The 21,781-nt window shown below is 44.6% G+C and overlaps 2 protein-coding genes and 1 pseudogene across 2 annotated transcripts; all 3 read right to left on the bottom strand.

The window, feature by feature from the left end:
• Positions 1 to 10,248, bottom strand: part of LOC136496270 (exocyst complex component EXO70A1-like) — a 44,610-nt pseudogene extending 34,362 nt beyond the window's left edge.
• Positions 10,249 to 10,585: 337 nt separating this feature from the next.
• Positions 10,586 to 15,886, bottom strand: LOC136498076 (exocyst complex component EXO70A1-like). Its single transcript, XM_066494013.1, has 12 exons — positions 15,612 to 15,886; positions 15,424 to 15,519; positions 14,477 to 14,682; positions 14,156 to 14,386; positions 13,858 to 13,996; positions 13,568 to 13,780; positions 12,659 to 12,864; positions 12,082 to 12,282; positions 11,900 to 11,999; positions 11,277 to 11,386; positions 11,030 to 11,176; positions 10,586 to 10,889 (listed from the first exon to the last, which is right to left on the bottom strand). Exons 1-12 carry the CDS (start codon positions 15,750 to 15,752, stop codon positions 10,781 to 10,783), a joined length of 1,899 nt encoding a protein of 632 aa, XP_066350110.1. The 5' UTR covers positions 15,753 to 15,886; the 3' UTR covers positions 10,586 to 10,780.
• Positions 15,887 to 18,579: 2,693 nt separating this feature from the next.
• LOC136498077 (uncharacterized) lies at positions 18,580 to 20,223 on the bottom strand. The gene has a single exon (XM_066494014.1). The coding sequence runs from the start codon at positions 20,047 to 20,049 to the stop codon at positions 19,177 to 19,179; it is 873 nt and encodes a 290-aa protein (XP_066350111.1). The 5' UTR covers positions 20,050 to 20,223; the 3' UTR covers positions 18,580 to 19,176.
• Between the last annotated feature and the right edge of the window lie 1,558 nt (positions 20,224 to 21,781).

Consider the following 21,781-nt stretch of genomic DNA (forward strand, 5'->3'; position numbering starts at 1 on the left):
ATTCAACCCCCCTCTAGTCGCCATCTCGACCCTTTTAATTGGTATCAGAGCCCGGTCTCTCATTTGTGGTCTTCACCGACCCAAGAGGATGGCGTCTAATGGGCTAGATGTTTGTGAGGCACACATTTTTTATGGCACAAACTTTGCACTTTAGAAAAATCACATGCTTGATCATTTTTGTGCAAAGGAACCTAAATTTTGGTGAGTTATCACAAGTGGTCTCACCCATATCTTAGACCATAGAAATCTCACCAAAGCTCAAAGAGTTCTCTATGAATTTGATGCACATGCTTGTTGTTTTCTAATGGATGTTTTAAGCTTTGATTTGATGAAACAAGTAAACATCAAGGGAACCGCTCGTGAGATATGGGAGTCCATCAAGGAAACCTTCAGTGATTCCTCTACATGGGATGATGGCAAATTCAAGAAGGAGGATGAGCCTAAGAAGGAGGCACATGAGTGTGTTGAGTATAACCACAATTTGGTGATTGTGGAAGATTGCTCCACCTCATGGTCAAGTGATGATGATGATGATCGATCAACTATAAGTTCACTTGACAAAGTTGATGATGATGCCACAAGTGCTACAAATGATGATGCTACCCATTGCACACTTGATGGTGATGATGGTTCATGCTCAAGCCATGATGAAAATGCCACTACAAGCTCTCCAACTACATCACCAAATTGCTTCATATCACAAGGTGACACCAAGTAACAAGTGATAATGTGGTTGATCATGTTGATTCATATGATGAGCTTGTTAGTAGACTTGCTAGCATGACCATGTCTTTAGAAAATGAGAAAGCTAAAACATTGAAATTAGAAAATGAAAACTCATTTCTAAAGAACTCTTGTGAAGAACATAAAGACTTACTTGATGCTTATAAATCTTCACATGATGAGCTTAAATTGAATCATGAGACACTACTTGTATCGAAGGATAAATTATTAGAACAACATGCTTCTCTCATTAAAATGTTTACCAAGAAACTTAAAAATAATGAGAGCTCATCACATGAATCAAATGATAAATCACAAATTGTTGCTAACCCTTGTGATGTAGGCAAGAAACATGTATCCACCTCTTGTGATGATTTATTAGATATGCCATGCTCTTCACAAATAGATGCTTGTTCTACTTCTATGTCTTGTGAGACTAACATTTTGAAGGAGAACATTGAGCTTAAAAGTGAAGTGAAGAAATTGAGCAACAAGCTAGAGAGGTGCTACAACTCTCAAGTCACCTTTGAGCATAAATTGAAGACTCAAAGAAACTATGGTGACAAGTGTGGCCTTGGCTTCAAGAAGAAGATAACAAAGGGCGAAAGAAAGAGAGAGAGAAAGATGAAGAAGCTACAATAAAGAAAGCTCTCTCATAACATGTGCTACCGGTGTCATGAAGCGGAACACCTTGAAAATGGTTGCCCTAACATTGAGAAGCTCAAAAATATAAAAAAAGAAGAGAGGCTAAAGCATGTCAAGTGCTTCAAGTGCCGCACTTGGGGTCATCATACTTCAATGTGCCCAACCAAGCAATTGGTAAAGCAACAAGTGAAGCCTCAACCAAAGCCACAAGTTGAGCAAGAGAAGACACCCAAGAGCAAATCAAGATTAACTATGAAGATGGTGGTGATTTGATGATAAATAAGAAGAAAACAAGAAGGGGTGGAAAGGCAAGGCATCCAATGCAAACTCAAGATATCAAGATGATGAGCAAAAATGAAGATGAGAAGAAAGATTATGCTCACATCAAGTGCTTCAAGTGTGGAAGTACAGGATCAATCAATCAAGTCATTTCAAGTGAGTATCAAGAATGATTCTTGGAGAGAGGTCACTTCTCCCTAGTGTAGAGGCTTATAGCCTATGTGTAGGTGAACCAAGTGTGGTACTTGGAAGGCTAACATAGAAGTGGTGATCCGAGGAACATTTGAGATGCTTAGTTGAAGCAATCAAAAGGGTTGATCAAGAAAAGCAAGCAACACCCAAAAAAGAGCTAGTCATGATATTTCAAGTGGTATTCTCAAATTAATGCTCTCATGTAAGCAAAGATCAAAAGATAAAGCAAGCCAACCACAACAAAAAAGTGCACTTGATCATAAGTGGTATTCATTTCATATGGGTGAAGAATAGAATTCAAAATGGTATCTATTGGTCTTCACCAAGCATATAATTGGACTTCACATTGCTATTGGAGTAATGAATTAGAATCTATGTGACTATCCTCTACTCCAACATAACAAAGGTATCATTATAATGTGTATGATCATTTCATCCCTTACTAGTATGCAGTTAGTGCATATAGTACATGCTTCATAGGATCATGCATAACAAATGAAATGCTTAAATTCATAGCCTACCACTATTATTTGAATGATTACTTGATCTAGTGGTTAGTACATGAATTTATACATAAGCTAGTGAACCCAAGTACTTGACTCAATTTAGATTGCTAACAAGTGACAAGTACAACATTGGCAAGATAACCCTTGCAAGAGGTGTGAAGAAGCTTATCATTGGTTCAAACCGGACTTGGAAGCTTAGGCAAATCAATTTAGTTCAAGTCAATCATAGAAGCTCATGATAGTGATAAGAGTACAAGCACAAGACAACAATGCAAATAAATATCTAGTTTGTTAATTTCAAGTGGTATCTAGACTCAAGTATTTCATCAAGAATTCACAAGTGATGTCTAGATCAACTCACAAGTGATATCCTATAAGTAGTACTCATAAAGATAGTAAATGTTCAAGAAAATGATCAAATTGATAAATCCAACAAGTGGTTCCAAAATAGAAATTTATTTCAAATGGTATCACATCTACATATAGTATCAATTATACAAGTGATATCAACCATGAAAGATGTTGGTTCCACAAGTGATCCTCAACTTTAAGTGATCATCAAATGAAGAATGCATCCCTCAACTATAAGAGCTCAAGTGTATCAATTGGATGACCCATGCTATCACAAAGGGGAGTTGTCACACAAATTGATAACAAGATCAAAGAATCTAAGTGTGGTATCTCAAGAAGCCCTACACAAGATACAAGGGGTACAAGTTACAAGTGGTATCTACAAGTGATGTGCATCAAAAATGCAAGATTCAAGCCTCAACCATCTACCCCAAATACATACCCTTACATCAATGAGAAACTCACCTTTTATGGAAATTGATGATAAAGGGGAGAGATCGTACAAAGATATAAAAGTCTTTATAAGGGGGAGAGATAAATTGTGTAAAGAGAGAGATAAGATATGAAAGCTTAAGAGGTTGGACATGGACATGGACAAAGAGGGAGCAACATTGAAGAAAAGAGATGGATCAAAATTCTTGGACAAGAGAAGCACACAAGTAGGAGGAGGAAGCTCATGAACTTTGATTGATTGCATTTGATATGTACATATTCATGTGCTTGCTTGCATTGCATAAGCTTTCAAATTCAATATGCATGCTTATGTGGTATATGCTAGTTGTAGAACTTGAATTATGATTTGATAACTAGCATGCATAGAATGATAGCTAGACACTTGGTATGTTATTCAAATAATGCTAGTACCTTGCTTTTAATGTTGATCTCACGAGGTATCTAGTGCTTTCATATCCAAGTGATATCTAGCCAACCATGGTGCTAAGGATGAACTTAAAGGTACAACTCCGATTGGTACACGCTTCAAAGGTTTATTCTATATACCTTAGCATCATTCAGTAGTAATTACTCTCCCGCAGTTTAATCTATGCATATGTGTGACCTTCAAATCAAATACTCTAGCACATATATAGGGGGAGCTAATACTACTATTTTGGGTTTGTGGTACTTGTCCAAAATTATTTTCACATGGTAAAATTGCTTGGGCAAGCAACATGAATCCAAAAGAGCTTAATTTACATATCTTTATAGAGTTGTCATCAATTACCAAAAAGAGAGAGATTGAAAGGTCCTTGTTTGGTTTTGGTAATTGAGTGACAACCTAGGTGGACTAATTGTGTTTATGTGAGATACACAGATGATTAGTCCATAGGTACATATGTGTGAGCAACATATGCCATGAAGGTGAATATGGCTTGGAGATGTTGCAAAGCTCACACATGTGATAATGAAGAAGCTTAATTGCACATGAGACATGACATTGAGTCATGTGATCAAGGTGGAGAAGATCAAGACAAGATTTGGCTTGATGGACCAGTTGCAAGCGTGAAGGGCAAGTCAGAGGCTTTGGAGCGATGGACCGCGTGGCGTTGAAGCTTGAGCAAGACTTGGCGCCGATAGACGAAGGCAACGGTGAAAAGCAAGTGAAGTCAAGATCGATGAACCAATATGATCACGTGATGATATGAAGTGGATCATATCATTGTTGATCATGTTGGTGCATGTGTTGCATCAACATTGAAGGAGATGGAATGGAATACGCAAGGCAAAGGTATAACCTAGGGTATTTTATTTCACCGGTCATAGGTGTGTAGAGAAGTTTATGACCAGGTTTAGGATAGATGGCCGTACTATTAAGAGGGGTAAACTTGTTTGCATATCGGTCATCTAGTGCCACTCGAGTGATCTAACTTTACATCGTCACTAGGATTGAGTGGCGTGGCAAGTTGAGTGGCTAATCCTTTGAAAAATAATTGTGAAAATGCTAACACACATACACATGGTGGTGTATACTTGGTGGTGTTGGCACATTTACAAAGGAGATGAAGTTGGAGTTGATGTGGATCAACTCGGTGATGGAACGGAGGTGAGAAGGGTTCAGAACTCCACCGGCGGAGTGTCCACCCGTAGAGTGCGGACAGTCCAATAGTGCCACTAGTGACCTGTTCTGAATAGAAAGGTCCCACAGAGTAGACCGGACTCGGGTCACGTAGTGACCGGACGCTGCGGCTCAGCGTTCGGTCAGTAGTGGCAGTCAGCGTGCAGCGTCGGTCTATCGACCGGACACTGGCTCTGAAAGTGACCGGACACTAGAGGCAGTGTCCGGTCCTATTATCGAACAAAGCAGTGTCATTGGAGAGTGACCGGGCGCTAGGGCTGCGTACGATCACGACCGACCGGACATGTCTGGTCGGGGTCAGAACCTTACTGTAAACGACCGGACGCTGAGGGTCCAGCGTCCGGTCAGTTGAAGCTGTTGCGTCTAGTCAGAAGATGACTGTTGAGATCGAAAGAATGTCGTTGAACATAGGTGACATGTGGCTATCATCGGGCGACCGGACGCTAAGGTCCTACGTCCGGTCAACACGACCGGAGCGTCCGATCGACCCAATAGTTGCCCAGTGAAGGGGTAACGGCTAGTTTAGCCCTTAGGGCTATAAATAGAAGTGGCCTTCGGCCATGGCTAGGGCTGAGCACCTTGGGGGACTTTGTGTCCATGCTTGAGAGTGCTTGGGAGCCCTCCATCTCACACATACTTGATAGTGATCATCCGATTGTGTGAGAGAGCGATTCTAGTGCGATTGCATTGTGAGGTTGCATCGAGTGGCATTAGGTGATTGAGTTGGAAGCCGGTGGTGCTTGTTACTCTTGGAGGTTGCCACCTCCTAGATGGCTTGGTGGTGGTCTCCGTCGAAGCCCACAAGAAGCTTGTGCGGCGCTCCGGAGAAGAGCTTATGAGGGGCATTGTGCTCGCCCCGCGGGAGTCATGAAGAGCAACTTTAGTAAAGCATGTCATTGAGCTACCCTCACCTTCGGGGTAGGTTCTTGCGGCGCCCGACGTGCGGGCTTAGCGGGTGATGCTAATTAGCCACCGAACCACCAAGTGAGCGGTCGACACAACGGAGACTAGCGTGTTGGCAAACATGTGAACCTCAGGAGAAAAATTATCGTGTCAACCTTGTTCTTCCCATTGGTTTGCATCCCCGTTACACAAGCTTGCGATTACTTTCATATACATTGAGCTTGTGTTGTTGCTTTTGTAATTAGTTAGCTTGTGTAGCTTGCTAGTTACCTTCTTGCTTGTGTAGCATAGAAGTAGCTCCCTTGCGTGGCTAATTTGGTTTGTGTAACCTTATTAGTCACATTGCTTAGTTTATGTAGCTAAGTAATTGCGCTCTCTAATTTGGCATTGGTTGCCTTGTTATTGAGCATTGCTAGTAAGCTTAGGTGGCTTTGTGCTTTTGCTTACTAGCATGTGTAGGAGCTCCCTTGTCGCTTAAAGTACTAGTGGCATAGGTTTGTGTGATCTTGCTTCTAGAATTGATTAGGAGAGCTCTAGCAAGCCCGGCACCTTTGTTGCTTAATTAGTATCTTTGAAAGGTGCTAGTGAATATAGTTAGAGAGGTGTAGTCTTGGCTAGACCGATAGTTATAATTCCGCACTTGTTTCGGTTAGCCGACGCGATTAAGTTTTAGAAAAAAACTATTCACCCCCCTCTAGTCGCCATCTCGACCCTTTCAGTGTGCTCGACCAAACCCTAGCTACCTGCACCGCTGCTGCTTCCCCCGCGCTACCCCTTCCCGCCGCTCCGCGTGTGCTCGACCAAACCCTACCTGCCTATGCTTGCCGGCCATGCCCCTAACCGGGGGTGGGTCCCCACCATGGCGTTGCCGGCGTAGGGCAGAAGCATGGCCTGGAAATCGCTCATCCTCATCTTCCCCCCTCTCCCTTTCTCCCACTGTGGCTGCGTATGGTGGCCGCACCCGATGCGGGTGGGCCTCGATAGTGCCGCGTTTGGTACAGACCAGTCTCAGGTGCTCCGGTTTCATCTTATTTTGTGATTTTGCTTTTGTCTCTCTAATTTGTCCGTACATTGACTATGAATCATGTTCTGTTGGTTGACCTATAATGCCTGCAGTTCCAATGTTTGCCTTCTCTGTGTTCATCTCTGGGAGGACAGCACCAATTTCTAGTTGCCACCTCACTATCACTGCTACAAAGGTTATGTAATCTCTCTTAGCTTAGCTCCATATGAGTGCCTAGGCATTTTGAATGTTGGTCGATTTGCATCAGAGGCCACAACACATAGTGTACTTCTCATTACTACTTCTTGCCATCTTACCTCACCACGTTTCTAGAGTGGTGGTCACTTAGTTCCCTTGTCAACAGAGCACAAATTGATATGTACATTTCGATTGCCACAGCGATGTTCAACTCCAGTAATATTCAGCATAGGTAGACTACTTTGAAGTTTTGGCACCTGCCATTTTTTCTTCTTGAGCCTATGACAAAAAAAATATGTACCCATTGCTCAAGCATATGATCTGATGCTCATTCTCTTGTGAGGTACTGACCATGCCCTGTTATTTATATTATGCAATTTGTGGCAGTAACCCAGTTATCACCATGCCTTGAAGCTTCGAGTTGAAGAACAAATGATGATTGGTATGTTTCTGAAGCCTCTAAAAATCATGTCTTCATTGGGAAAAAAAACCCTGACCTTTTTCGTCGTGCCAGCAGAAACTTTACAGCCCTTTAAAACAACATGTTAGTTTGCAAAGAGAAATGTCACTAGGAATTACTATTATTTAGCTCACCCTTTCCTCTGAATTATATAGGCGTTGCAGTTGTATTTCTATAACATGTTTCTGCCATACTCATAATTGAACCAACTGAAAGTGAGACCAAGGTAAACATTTGCAACTTTTCTCTCAACGATCGACATGGTCACTGTGATTTCCTTGCCGTTCTATAGGGTGTGGGCTGGTTAAACCTTCTCTCCTTCCATGTTGATTTCTTACCTATACCTGCTTACTGGGCTTTATATGTTTTTTAACGAATACGAAACTGTTGTTGGTACATATATATAACAATGATGATTCTACTCTTTAGGGTCAGCTTTCTCCCTAACCCCCTCCCCTTCGATTTATGTATAAAAGCAATACTACTTCTTCTTCTCATGCTTACTATGATATGTCGCTAACCTTTTCAAAACATAAAATGGAGATCAATCAGGTCATTGCAAGCTACCTGTTGCTCTGTACCGACGTAAGAAAAAAAAGGTAGCCTTAGGATTATTTGGGTATATGATTTGTCTCTGTACCAGCGTGAAAACATACATATACTATACTTAGGTTCTGCAACCATGATGAGCAAAATAGTAGGCAAAGTATTTAATCTTTGATTATAGTTCTAATGTTTCCCAATATGCATATGAACATGACCTTTGTAGTGAAAGAAAATAGGTGCCAATAAAAAAGAAATGGGAGAGGGGGTGGAGTAATCATTATTTGAGTGATCAAAGTATTTATATTTATCTTAGCCATACATACAACCTAAGAGTTGTCCTGCCAAACTGACATATTGCCCAATATGAAAATACCATTTATTAATGCTTATTTCTCAAATCAAATTATTCAGAGTATATTTATTAGGAGTTATTTCTATGGGAGTTGTATGAGGTTTTGGGATTGCATTACCTTCTGTGTGGCTAATAGATTAGGAAGCAACAAAATACAATGCTCCCTAACTTATAAGAATTTATTCATGCTATGTTGATTAGCACATGACGTCCTTCAGTCTATTATTATTTCTGGCAGGTTGATATGATGATAATGTCAGGAACTGATCCACGTGCCCTATGAAGACAACGGTGTCGTCTGCTGTCAGATTGGTAAACTCTTACCTACGTACGCATTTTTGAGTTGGTTTGTTTCTAAATACTGACAAGGAAGTGACAAAGCTTTTAGTTTTCTGTGCATGAAATATCTACATTAAACTCCAAATATTGTTTCTATGTAAAGATTAAACAGTTTTTTTCCTGCGCCTTAATCAGATCATTTGCCGACGCGCGCGATGGCGCGCGTGATGGACTAGTTTGATATAATTAATGACATAGCTCGTATATAAGGGGTGGTGGAAACAGGTACTAGGATGCACAGATCCATCAGCAGTAGTGCTATTTGGTGAGTCCTTCAAAATGTTTCCTTCGAAGTCACTGAAAGTTCGTTTTGCAGTTTGTGCTAAGCATTTGGTCAAACCAAGAGCGGTTTTCCGGTTTTCAGAGCATGCATATCCCTCAAAGACTACCTCGACCTAATATAGCAAACACAACAATAACAGTTAGATACTTACATGAAAGGTTACATTCACTTAGCATGCATGCAACTTGGTGTCTGACAGAAATACTCTTAAGTGCATTAGATTTTCAAAATGCAGCATTGAGTGCAGTTAAGAAAGGATACTTTGAGGCTGCAACTCTATGCTGGAAACCTAACCTCTGATTGAAGTTCCAATACTGCCTCATACATATCAAGCAGCACGAATAACTTCTCTGGTGATGCTTTGGATTTAGCAACAGCGTCGCCAAAACTGAGTAGAGTTGACAGGCTTTTTGCCATTAGTTGAGCAAAACAATGATCCTTCAATGCATGCTTCCTTCAAAGATTTGATCACATAGTTTGCGATCAGCAGCAAAAAGCAACTCTACCTGTTTAACATATAGTCAAATATTAAATATTATCAATTGACAAGATTTTACAGTACAAACCTTATCCTTGTGTGATCCGGATTCAAGAGCCTCACCCCAATTCTGTAAAATTGTATCCACTGAGCAATTTTGGCATCCAAGTTCTCAGCCTGCACGCTCTGCAATTGTATCCACTGAGCAATTATATCCACAGCGTGTTTTTTTATCAACAGCAATCCTGCGAATTTTGCGTGTTCCAGACAATTTCGGCTGAAACTAGCTAAAAAATACTGTTCTGGCTGAATTGTTGTGAGAAAAAAATACTGTTCCAGTTAAAAAAAACAAACTAGCTTCTGAATAAGCTGAACGGAGCAATGGACTTATCAGCCGCACATACCATCAGCCAATCAGCTAAATTTCCCGGTCACAGCCTCCACGGCAAAAAAAGCCTAACGAAAAGTACAGTGCACACTACACAAGATGTGACGCGAACGCGATGCAATTGCTGCCCAAGTGCCTCCGTTGCTGCTGCTCGTGCCGTGCCATAGGTCTGCAATTTGGGGCGCGTTTAGTTCGGCAAAGCTTGCACCTGTAAATTTTGTATAGTGCACAATTCTCTACTGTAGCATTTCGTTTGTATTTGTGAATTATTGTCCAAACATTGACTAATTAGGCTCAAAAGATTCATCTCGCAAAGTTAAAGCAAACTGTACAATTAGTTTTTGATTTCGTCTACATTTAATACTTCATGTATCACAAGTTTAATGTGACGGGGAATCTTCTTTTTGCATAGTGCACTGTTGGAAAACTAAACAATGACTTACTTTGTTTGCCTGCTGGTGAACAGACATATACAGAGAAGAAGAGTAGACAGATATGCTGCCATGACGAAGGGTAAGTAAAAGTCATCTCGCGTACGCCGGTACGCGTTATCTTCGATCACCCCAAAAAAAAAAAATTCTACAATTGGGTCGCCATCCAATGCTCTTCGCGAATGAATGAATAATATTGAATCAGCAGTTCAGCACCGGTCGTGGACTCTGTCGTTAGTCCATCGAACCCTTCAAAACCCAATGCATCTATGATCTATCTATCCCCCCTAAAGACACGAATCTTCAACACGATCCACATGGCTATCAATCAGGCTTAACTAAAAAAACTCAATTGTTCAATTCCCGCGCAAGCGCTGCCAGCCGGTTTCTCGCACACTGCTAAGAACTAACAAGCCTAGTTAACTCCTACCAGGTCAACACAAGGCATAGCTGACATATATATTCTTCTGTACAAATAATAATAATGCACCGAAACAAGGAATGGAGACACAGCAGCTGTATATTTGACTCCCATGGGGAGATCACAAGCAATGCTAACGCTAACAGGGTCTCCATTTTTTTTTTTTTTACATAGAACAGCATCACATCCTTGTTGCGGTACCAAACTATCAAGCTCGTTCTTGTTTCCCCTCAAATAAATTGCCTAGCAGCAGCTCGAGTTGCTCGGGAGTGTGCTTCACGTATTTTCCAGGTGCTTTGCTATTCTCAATGAGAGGCCTACAGATCAGAAAATAAAATGTTTAAGCACCATGAACATGAAGCAGAAGGAATACTGCAGGAATCTTTCAGAAAGCATAGCTGACTCCTGGGCTCATAAGTTAACTTTCGACAAGTAACAAGGAGTCAGAGCAGCATACCCAAAACGTTTTATGAAAGATCGGTAGGCAGGCAACAGGATTTCAGCAACCGCGAGTCTTAGTGACTCGCGCAGCTCAGTGTCTGGAACAGACCAGCCACATTGCTTCTGGTAGATCTCTTCGAATAACACATTGAAAGACCTGAATCTGATAGCACCACAGGAAGAAACCAAAAACATGAAAATACTTCAGAACTCAGTACAAGAAAGCAGACCTCAAATAATTATCACATCAGAATCATACTGACCTCTCCTTCACAGCTGCTCTTGAAGCTCCACTGCTATTGCCACCATCACTTCCTACCTGACCACTACCACCTGATGAAGTCAAACCTTGACCAGAGAGGCATTGCAACACCTGTAATATCAGACCAAATAAATATAAGGTTATCCACATGGATAGTATCTACATATACTAGTTTCCTTTTCCAGGTGATATTATCACATTGCATGTACAAACAGACCAAGTGGTGCTGCAAGCAATGTTGACTTGTTGAGAATAATCCTATTCCTAAACATTGCCTACTCAGTCAGGAACAAGTATTAGATACTACATGGCAGCTGTCGCAATGATTAGGTCAATTCCATGTTACACATCAGGAGTGGTGAGTTTATAACCAATAATGTCTCTGGAAGCCTACTTATATCTACTTTGCAGTTGGCGGCTACATGAATACTGGTATTTGGACAGGTAGGTAGTGGCTAATGAGAATATCTATTTAGTGAGGTCAAATAAGCCTTTAAAGAAAGGATATCGATATGCAAGAAAAATAATTGGTTTTAATCAAAGATCCAGATAAGCCTTTAAAGAAAGGATATCGATATGCAAGAAAAGTAATTGGTTTTAATCAAAGATCCAGAGCACAGATACCTTCGACCAAGCAATCCTTCTATACTGATTGGCGTTTTGCTGTACAATCCTTCGGTGCCTTTGAATCCAGTCATCACCCAACAAATCCTTGGCTTCTGATCTGAGTGACAGAAAAGAGAGGATAAGATAGTACACACACTATGGTTACTTTCTTCCTAGCGTTACTTGATATAAGAACATACCTGCGGACAGATTTGACGATATAGTGAATGTTGTTCATCAAAAATATGTGCATCAAGGCAGGATCCTTGTATTGTTTTGCTTTTGCTTCTAAATTATTTTGTAAGGCTTGCATGATTTTCATTGTTACAGCTGCCAGCTCAGAACCTGTTCCATCTTCCTTTTTGAACTCCTGGAAAAGCTGCTTTAGAGTTGACTGGTAGCTGCACAGACATTAACAGGTGGCTGTCAGTTTTTACGACCTTTGTGCTTGTATGTGTGCCTGGGTAACATGAAAATCATTTCTAATTATGCCAAAAGGATCTTCACAAGAATGGTGCATAAGAACAACTACAGGGCTACAAACGAGTGCTGTTCTGGTCATCAAAACAGTGCAACGGGAAAAAAAATGTGGCTCTTAGCGAAACAGGAGGCTACACATAAGAAATGACACATGGCGTAAATAATTGCATAAGAAGCATAACTAGAAAAGCCAGTGGATAATTAGAAAAGGAAAGGCACATGAATAAGGTCAAATCTTGTACACCTATTCATTTGCAACAATACATAAATTGCATATGAATTTGATTAGATACTTACTCAAATAAAAACTTAACATAGTTGATCACATAGCTCGTTAAAGGATGAACTGTTCCATCAGTATGAATATTCTTTGTTGCATCCTTTTCAACAGCTTCTTCAAAATCACTGAAAGTCTTTTGCGCTGTTTGTGCTAAGCATTTTGTTAAACTCAGTGAAGAGTCGCGCATTTGCGAACATGATTCTCCAACAAAAATGGTGTCAATCTACAATATAAACAACAAAATGAAACTTTAATCCTTCTATTAAAAAAATATTCACCAATCTAAAGTATATTTACATTCTTTCTTACATATCTTAAGCAGAAAGAAATTAACTTGATAGTCTACAAGTCTCCACATTCCCTACAGTTTTTTTCAAGTGAAAGTGCACTTTTTTAAGCAAACTCAGAGGCAAGAATTTTCGCCATGTGTGAGACCGTGAGTTAAAACTGAACAACTTAAGATCAATTTTTGGAAGAAAAAAACTCCCATGGTCCGACACATGGCTAACAGATGGTAGTGAACTGTATGTTGGAAAACCAGTACTTAACAATTAAACCAAACAGGGTTGGTGGTCATCCTTAGGAGCAGCAATTCACACCCCTAACTATGGCATACGGCCACTCCTGTTATTTGAATATATACGACAAGAAAGGTGTAGATTAGGGTAAGTATATGCAGCAGTGTTTTACATTAAGTCAGCTGAAATGCCATCAATACAAGTGCACTAAACACTCAAAACAGGTCAGGATTTCTGACAACCAAAAGTTTTAGAGACGGCTAAAGGATTTTAACATTCAGTTTAGCCCAAATGGACGTTGACTATAAGGGCAGCATGTAAAGTGTGCTGACATCAATGTGCACAAAAGAGCAATGGTTTAGCAACTGAAATATGCCACTGTAGCTATGGTGAGAATTAGATATCTACCTCTGTTTGAAGTTCGCACATTATCTCATACATGTCTAGCAGAACAAACAGTTTCTCTGGTGACCGTTTACTCATAGCAATTGCCTCTCCAAAACTGAGTAGTGTAGCCAGACTGTTCTTTGTTATTGCAGCAACGCACTTATCCCTCAAAGATTGACTGCACTCAAAAACTTGGTCGCAAAGCTGCCGCTCCCCAGCAAAAAGAAGTTTGACCTGTCTCAAGCAGAGGCAAATGTCACCAGAGCAATGCTATACCATAACAGCAGATCTGAGAGAGGGAGATTACTTACAGCAATTCGCATGAAATGAATCCAATTCCCTATTTTGGACTCCAAAATTTCCCACGGCATTTTCTGCACTTCATCTTTGCTCAGTTTTTCGACACCCAAGTTCTTCAAACTTGATTCTAAAGCTGAAGAACGAGCTTCGCTGCACAATGAGAATATGCTTCACTAAGCCACTCTGTCAAGTACAACTGTATGCATCTCTTAGCACACACCACATGGGCACACAGAAACAAGAAAAGTTTTTTTTTTTGCATACCAATAACGATAAAAACTGCAAAATTTTCAGTGTAAACCCTTGTACCTGTATATTTCTGAGCATTGCTGTTGGCATCCGGCTTGAACCAACTGTTGCGCTAATTTAGATAGTAGTGGAACAAACTTTGGCTCAATAAGAGCAGGAGGACTATATACAGCAGCCTCTGAGTTTTGCTGATTTTCGGATGGGTTTTTCCCACCTTCAGGCTGAGATTCAGACGATGGTCGAAGTGTACTCGGAAGACAATCAAAAAGACGATCAGGTTCCATCGGTTTGCTGAAATCAGTTAGGAGGGTGTACAGTGCAATGGTTAGATGAGGTATAGGTAGCAAAACGATCAATTAAAATTAATAATGACAAAAAAACCTGCGTTGGGACAATTGATTCTGGAATTCACCCTCCATCTTCACAAGGGCCTTAGAAAGGAGGGCGTTTACATGGTTGAGCACCCCATCGCTGCTACGGTAACTCCGATTTGAACTAAAGAAAATCTCGATACTTCTCAACCGATCAACTGCATCTAGAAAGCCTTGAAGGTTCTCATGCGGACCCTTCTGTATTTCACGCTCTGCCTGTACATAAAACAGGTGAAGTAAGGCCATGCTCCCAAAAAACAACCCATCGCAAAATAAATAAATAGATAAAATACCACCTCCATTCTTTTTAAATTGTCATTTGAGAAAGTAAAAAAAAAGGGCAGACCAGTGCCGGAGGCTCCCACATGAGTGGGATCTAGGGAAGGGATAAACGAAGACAAGCCTTTCCCCCGCAAAATCTGCGGAGCGGCTGCTTCGAACCCACGACCTGGTGACTCGAGACAGCTCTCACCACTGCACCAGGCCTGCCCTTCTAACAGTGCAGTGTCAATTATTAGCGACAAAGTCTTCAGAAGTATATTTTGAGCATTGATTTCTCCAACAGTGCAGTGTCAATTATTACAAAATGAACATTGTCTTAAACATAATTCGAATATGAATCTATTGATACAACTTTCATACAGTAAGCTTGTATATAATGTATTAACAATATCGATCAAAATTTGCAAAGTTTGATTTTTTTTTTTTTTTTTGATACAACGATGCTTCACAGCGATAGATAGACGGAGGGACTAGTGGTCTAGTTCAAAAACTTTGACTGCTCACATAATACACCCAATGTCGAAATACAGGATCACATCTAACTGCACGCTCCCTACTCTGATTATAGGCTAAATTAAGCAGCAGTTCCAAGTACACGAGGATGCAAATACTGTGAAAAAGGGGGCGACGACCATGGGACGACCATAATATGGGACTGAAGTTAGGAGCAAGCACCTCTCGAGTTCGGTCGAACTGGGTGAGGATCACATCCGCGGAGCGCAGCGTGCGGTCGATGTTCTCGTGCGCGGTCCGCACGGCGTGCGTCCTCACCTGCGGCCAAACCAAGCAGCGGCAGCGGCATCAGAGCACCACTCCAGCAGCAGAGGCGCGCTGGAGCCCTAAGAGAGACGAGAGCAGCGCACCTGGATGGGGCGCATGGCGGAGTCGAGCGCGGTGAGGCGGCTGTCGAAGGAGCCGAGGATGGAGACGACGGCGTCCGTGACCTGCTGGCTCTTCTGCAGCGACTCCCGCAGCAGCGCGGCGCGCTGCGCGAGGCTCTCCATCTCCCCCGCCGCCACCTCTCCGCCCGCTGCTCGGGACTCCGGACGGTTTCGAGGAGAGGCGGATGGATCTGGAGGAGGAGCGGGGGAGGGGGAGCGGTTTCGCTTCGCCGGTTTGGTTGAGCAGAGCGGACGACAGCGACAGGGTGGATGTGGGTGGAGAGCAGGAGGGGAAGGAGGACCCCACGGTGGCGCCCGGAGCAAGCGAAGCGAGGGCGGGCGCGGGGGAGAAGGGAGCGAGCAGTACCAATTGCACAAGCAGCTGGTGACTATTGCGTGCGTTGCAGTTGCAGCGTTGGCAGATGAAAAGAGCGAAGGGAAAGCGAGGAGAACGAGGGTGAGGAGGAACAGGAACAGAGCAGCACGCGGGGCGGGGCGGGGCGGGGCGGGGCTGCGGCGGCTGCCTCTGCCTCAATCCAGCTTGGACCGGCTGCAGAATATTCTCCCCCGCGTGGCGTGGTCGTTCCTGCGCTCCGGTTTTTGTATGGGCACAAAGTTTGCTCTCTTTTACCATTCACCGTACATCGTGCCATATGTATTATACTACAGTAGAAGAATACTAATTTTACAAGGACTTTATGTGAATTATTTTACTGATACAAAACGATCAACTTTTATACAGAGAAATAATAGTTCAGAAACTTTTTTTTAGAAAGGCAGTGATCGAGAAAATAAATGGGAGACATGCAAGAGTCAAGAGGCATGGCGGTTATCTTTTACTATTTCTCATTCCCTAAAATCTAAATCAAGGGTTTAAGCTTAAATCCAAAGCGTCTAGATTTCGAGAGCATATGTTGTTGGAACGAATCGAATCAAGTAGAAAAGAAGAATGAACAAGGGAGATTCACGTTGGGGCTATGGTCCATGGCTAGGGTTACCTAGTGTTGCAGAACTAAAGAAAGTCCTAAGAGAGGTCGACCCGACATGTGGGTCGTATCGAGGTAAGCGGGAATGCATGGGCAACGAGGGCCTCAATCTCTGGTCCATTTGTGTTGGTAGATGGTGGTGCTATTGGAGCTATGCGCTCTTTGCTAGGGTCGAAGACAACGTTGTTGATTCAAATGAGAGAGAGATGGCGGATAAGAGGGATAACGGGGATAAGGTGGAAGTAAGAGAGCTTCATTTAATTACTTCTCACTCATTGTCTCTTACTTGTTAAACTCCCACTCCCCCTCTGCCCGAGCTTGTATGTCGTTATCATAGTCAATTGTTGATGTTAGGTTCATAGGGAGTTTCGTTTATGTTCTCCTTTTTCACCCTCAAATTCCTGATACTAAGTAAACTACTCCCTCCGTCCTAAAATATAGTGCATTGTGACTTCTAAAATTTGTATTGAAATATAATGCATTCTACATAATGACTATATCTAGATTTGGCAAACTTTGTTAAAAAGGAAACCATGATTTAAGAAGAAACTCTATAATTGGAATAATTTATGGGTACATGGGTCATTTGAATGCTCTCTTAAGTTGTCTTCAAATTTTTAGATTACACTAATTCCAAAGCTAGGGGGGCTCAGGGTCTTATGAAGCTGTCAATTTTCACCCAAATAAAAGGAATTAATGCAAGCTACTTCTCAATGAATTAAGAAATTATCTAGACATCAATGCCATCTAAGAAAGTTGTGTCATATAAAGGGAACCATTTTCATTTTGTTTCTTTTCGCCGTGTTCTCGAAAGGAAATGGTGGATAGCTACCCCGTGGTTTATTTGTTTTCGGACGCTGCTATCTTGTGTTTACCGAAAGGAACTCAACGTCCGTGCAACTCGAGATATTTAGGATGGATTGGAAACCAAAAGAAAAGAAGAAAGAAGCCAGGTAGCAATTGGCAGGTCAAGAAATACGAGAACAAGAAGTCAAAAGCATGGACCTTACGTTCTCTGAAACGCCTGCTCTCCGTCTCTGCCACGGAGCCTGATTCTTAACCACGAAAATCATTCGTTATTGTATCAACCCCACAAAAAAATATGAGTTTGAAACAGTTGGAGGAGCAGGTGACAGGCAGACATATGGCGAAGACGATGATGATTCTGCTGGCAACAGATGGGTGTCGTTAGGCTTCTAATCCCTCGCGCTGACGTGGCCCCCCATGACTTAGGCAGCGAAACGCCTACTCAAACTGAGAAACAAGCGGCAGGCACCCACTGTTTTGGACCGTAAGTACAGGGAAGCAGTCAAGAAGGCATGTGCATATGCATATGCATATGCTACTTTGGTGGAGATGTGTGCTGACCAATTGCATAAAAAAGGTCTAGCGCACGGTGCCTGCTGATGACGCGATGGAATGGAAGCTATGCGAGCACGCCACGTCGTCATCAAGCCAAGCGAGGGTACGGTACGTGCAAAACGGTGGAAGTGGAAGGCGACTCGGACTTGGGGCATCGGGGTCGTCGCATCGCATCCAACGGATTGGATGGATGTCGTCACTGCCGTGCTGCTAGCGGACGGGCGCGCCATCTCATGGCCGGTCTCTGCCCACGTCTCCCTTCTTGCCTACCGCCAGGTCACAGCGAAAAGGCGTAGTACTGGTAATATGAAGATCCTGGCAGCACCAGTACTACATGCTGTAATAATAACACACGAGATTAGCACATCATTTTCAGCAATCGATCTATCCTGTTATCCGTTTCGTTCCTTTTACGCCCACCTGTCGGCTTACGTACCCTTTTTATTTATTACCACTTTTGTGACATCACAGGGTGGGGAAAGAAAGACTCGAAGCATGACTCGTCGCGCGTCGTGACCAACACGTACCAGAAACGCGCAGCGGATAAGCATGTGTACCGACCAAACAAAAAAAGAAAGTAAAAGGACACGAGACAGTTTGACTCACTAGAAGCCTTCTGCATATACCACTTCGCTATACCAGAAACAAATCCCTCTCTCTTCTCTCTCACAAGGAAAACAAAAGAGGAGTCCGGAAATATTGGCTGAATCAACCAAGCCCTCGACCTTGACTCGCCCATGCCACATTGCTCAGGCACGCACACGCACACACACACGCACCAGCACCACCCACGACCCACCACCACAGGAAAAGAAAAAGGAAAAGAAAAATGGCTTTTCTACTGCCAGAACAAGCGGAAAGCCCTGCCGGCTGCCGCGGGCCGGGCCAAAGAGCAAACGTGTCCGGCTTGCTTCGTTCCGTTCCGTTCCGTTCACTTGGCTTCCTTGCACACCAAGGGGGAGGACCGGGCCGGACCGGACGACGATTGCTACTGTGACTACTAGCTCCTACTGAAACGAAATCCTTCTCCTCCTTGTCGCGTCGCGCTGCGCAGACCAACTCCCACACGCAACCTCCACCATCCGTCCCCGATCCCATCTCCGCTTGTTTTGTTCTAGGAGTGCATACAATTTGCTAGAGCACTAGGGGAGGAGGGGACGGGGCGCGCATGGAGGAGCAATCAGCTGCTGGTTGATCCATCAGTAGACGGGCATGCCGAGGAGGCCCGGGAGGCGGCCGGGGCTCGGCGGCGGCAGAGTCGGCGGAGGAGACGGGGTCTTCTTCGGCGGGCGCTCGATGGGACCCACGTGGGAGCGGAACCCCGCGGAGACCACCGCGTCGCGCACGCACCAGTGGAACGCCGGCTGCCGCATGGCCGCCGCCGCCGCCTCGCACTCGGGGCAAGGGGACGGGCGAAGCCGCGGGGACCACAGCGCCGCCGGGTCCTCGTGCTCCGGATGCCCCGCCGCCGCCAAATGGAAGTAGGACGGGTCCGGACCCGCCCCGGCGGTGCTCATCAGGTACCAGTCGCGCTGCCGCTGCAGCTCCCGCAGCCGCGCCTCGTAGTCGTCGTAGCCCCACCCGTCGAGCAAGAGCGGCGGGGCCGGAGCCGCGGGAAGGGAAAGCGGAGGGGGAGGGCCGACCAGGGACGCCAGATCCGTGGGCGGGAGGCGCTTCAGGATGGTCTTCTCCACCGCCCCCGCGCCGTTGGCTCCCTTCCTGTCGCGGCGGGACCGTCCGCCCCGGCGCTCGCGGCGGGACCGGCGGAGCCCCGCGACGACGTAGCACCCGCTGCCCTCCCGCGCGACGGCGGCGGCGAGGTCGGTGGCGTCGTCGAGCGGCACGCGGCGCGCGCGCCGGGGCCGCGCCAGGGACGCCGAGATCTGGTGCGGCGCGACGCCCACGCGGTCCGCCACCACGGCCTGCAGCCGCTTCACGCCGCCCAGCGACGGCTGCACGGTGACCGTGCCCAGGTCCACGCTCTGCTCGCCGTCGACGAAGACCACCGGCACCACGGCGGCGGCGGTGGACGCGGGCGGCGGGGGCGAGGTCGTCGCCGCTAGCTCCCCCATGTCCGACGCGCGCTTCCTTCCTTCAGGCGCCGAGCGCCCTCGGGTGCGTCGGGATCCGGCGACTCGTTGTTCGCTGGGCGGCAGAGGCGGCCACAAGCATCGAATCGAAACGGACACCACCCGGACCGGGCCTCTCTCTGTCTGGGTTGTTGCGAATTGGGAATCGATCGATAGAGAGGGGTGGAGGGTTTTATAGAGGCGAGGGGGAGAGTTAGGGCGGTTGGGTTGGGCGACCGGCGTGTGTAGAGTGGAGGAGGAGGAGGAAAATTTCGATGAGGCGGTGGGGCCCGCGGAGAGAGAGAGGGGGAGGGATCAGGGAACCGCGGCTCTGTCTTTCCTTGGCAACCAAGGCAGGCAGGCAGGCCGCACAGGCAAGGCGAGTCTCGACCTGCAGCGCGGGACCCACACGCACCCCGCCCAGTTGTCCGTCGGTCCACACTGGCCTTGGCGTGGGATTTGGGGCGGCGGCCGCCACGTCAGCGCTTACTTCCCCGCGGGTGCAACAACAAACTGCTGCTTCTGGATGGCCGCACCGCACGCCGTCTTGGGTCTGAGCCAGAGTGCCCCAGACGGGGGCGGATTCGGCAATCGGCAGGCAGACGCGGCCCACGGCTAGATTTTTCGCGCTGGTTTCTGTGAAAGGCGTCCGCGTCGCGCGGCCGGCGCGGCGGACCTGGCTCGCCACACGTGAGCGCCAACGAGGGCGGGGGGTTGGCCCGCCCGGCGCCACGTGCTTGTTGTTGTTCTCGGGCAGGTGGAGGTGGCAGCCGCCGGGGCCGAGTGTTCCACGTGACGCGGCCATGGGTTTGGTGTGACGAGCGCGTCCACCCCTCCGCCACCAGTTGTTTTTGTCGTGCCGTGACCCGGCTCAACCCACAGCCAGCTCCGCCAAAAATCGTACTCCCTCGGTCCCTCCACGCCAGGTCTACAGCATGGACGTTAGATGCAGATTTTTATGAGTAGTTGAGTACCTTCACCAATGTTCAGAGTGATGAGCTACAGAAAAAAGATATCAATATTTATGACACCGGATAGGTATCACTGTATCAGTTATGGACTAGTACATTTATATATTGCATCTATTTAGTGTCATAAATTTATATTGATACTATTTTTGACGCCTCTTTTTTATGACTTGGCTAACATTAAGACGGTTTTAATCTAGAACAAAATTAAGAGGTGTATGACACACTGATATATTATTTAATAGAAAGTGTTTCTTTTTTTTTTCTTAAACGGATGCAGTAGTCGCTTATAGACACATCATATGCTCGTAGAAGAGTGTATGACAGACTTGTACATCTATTATATATGCCGAGGCTTGTATTAGAGTACAATCTATACTCCCTCTATACTAAAAAATAAAGTCGTTTTGGACAATGTTTGGGTCAAACATTGATAATATAAATCATGAATAATTTTTAAGTTGTTAAGTTTGGAAATGTGAAAACCATACGAATAGCTTTGTCTTGAAAAATACTTTCATAAAAATATACATATATCACTTTTCGATAAATATTTTTTTTATAAAAATAAGTAGTCACTTTGGAGACCGTGTCGCTGTCCAAAATGACTTTATTTTTTTAGTATGGAGGGAGTATGTTTAAAAAAAGAGTACATTGATATATTACTTCGGTGCCTCCCAAACGTAGGGCTGAAATCATTTTGATCAAAACAAATGCATATATTCGGTTGGAGTACTACCTCTGTCCCAAAAAGATGCAACTATGGG

The sequence above is a fragment of the Miscanthus floridulus genome, chromosome 12, assembly GCF_019320115.1.
Source record: "Miscanthus floridulus cultivar M001 chromosome 12, ASM1932011v1, whole genome shotgun sequence".
Lineage (NCBI taxonomy): Eukaryota > Viridiplantae > Streptophyta > Magnoliopsida > Poales > Poaceae > Miscanthus > Miscanthus floridulus.

Coding starts and splice junctions, on each gene's coding strand:
- LOC136498076 (XM_066494013.1), bottom strand. CDS start 15,752: ATGGAGAGCCTCGCGCAGCGCGCCGCGCTGCTGCGGGAGTCGCTGCAG. Junction 14,387..14,476: donor AATCAATTGTCCCAACGCAG/GTTTTTTTGTCA, acceptor AACTGATTTCAG/CAAACCGATGGAACCTGATC. Junction 13,997..14,155: donor CAATGCTCAGAAATATACAG/GTACAAGGGTTT, acceptor CTCATTGTGCAG/CGAAGCTCGTTCTTCAGCTT.
- LOC136498077 (XM_066494014.1), bottom strand. CDS start 20,049: ATGGGGGAGCTAGCGGCGACGACCTCGCCCCCGCCGCCCGCGTCCACC.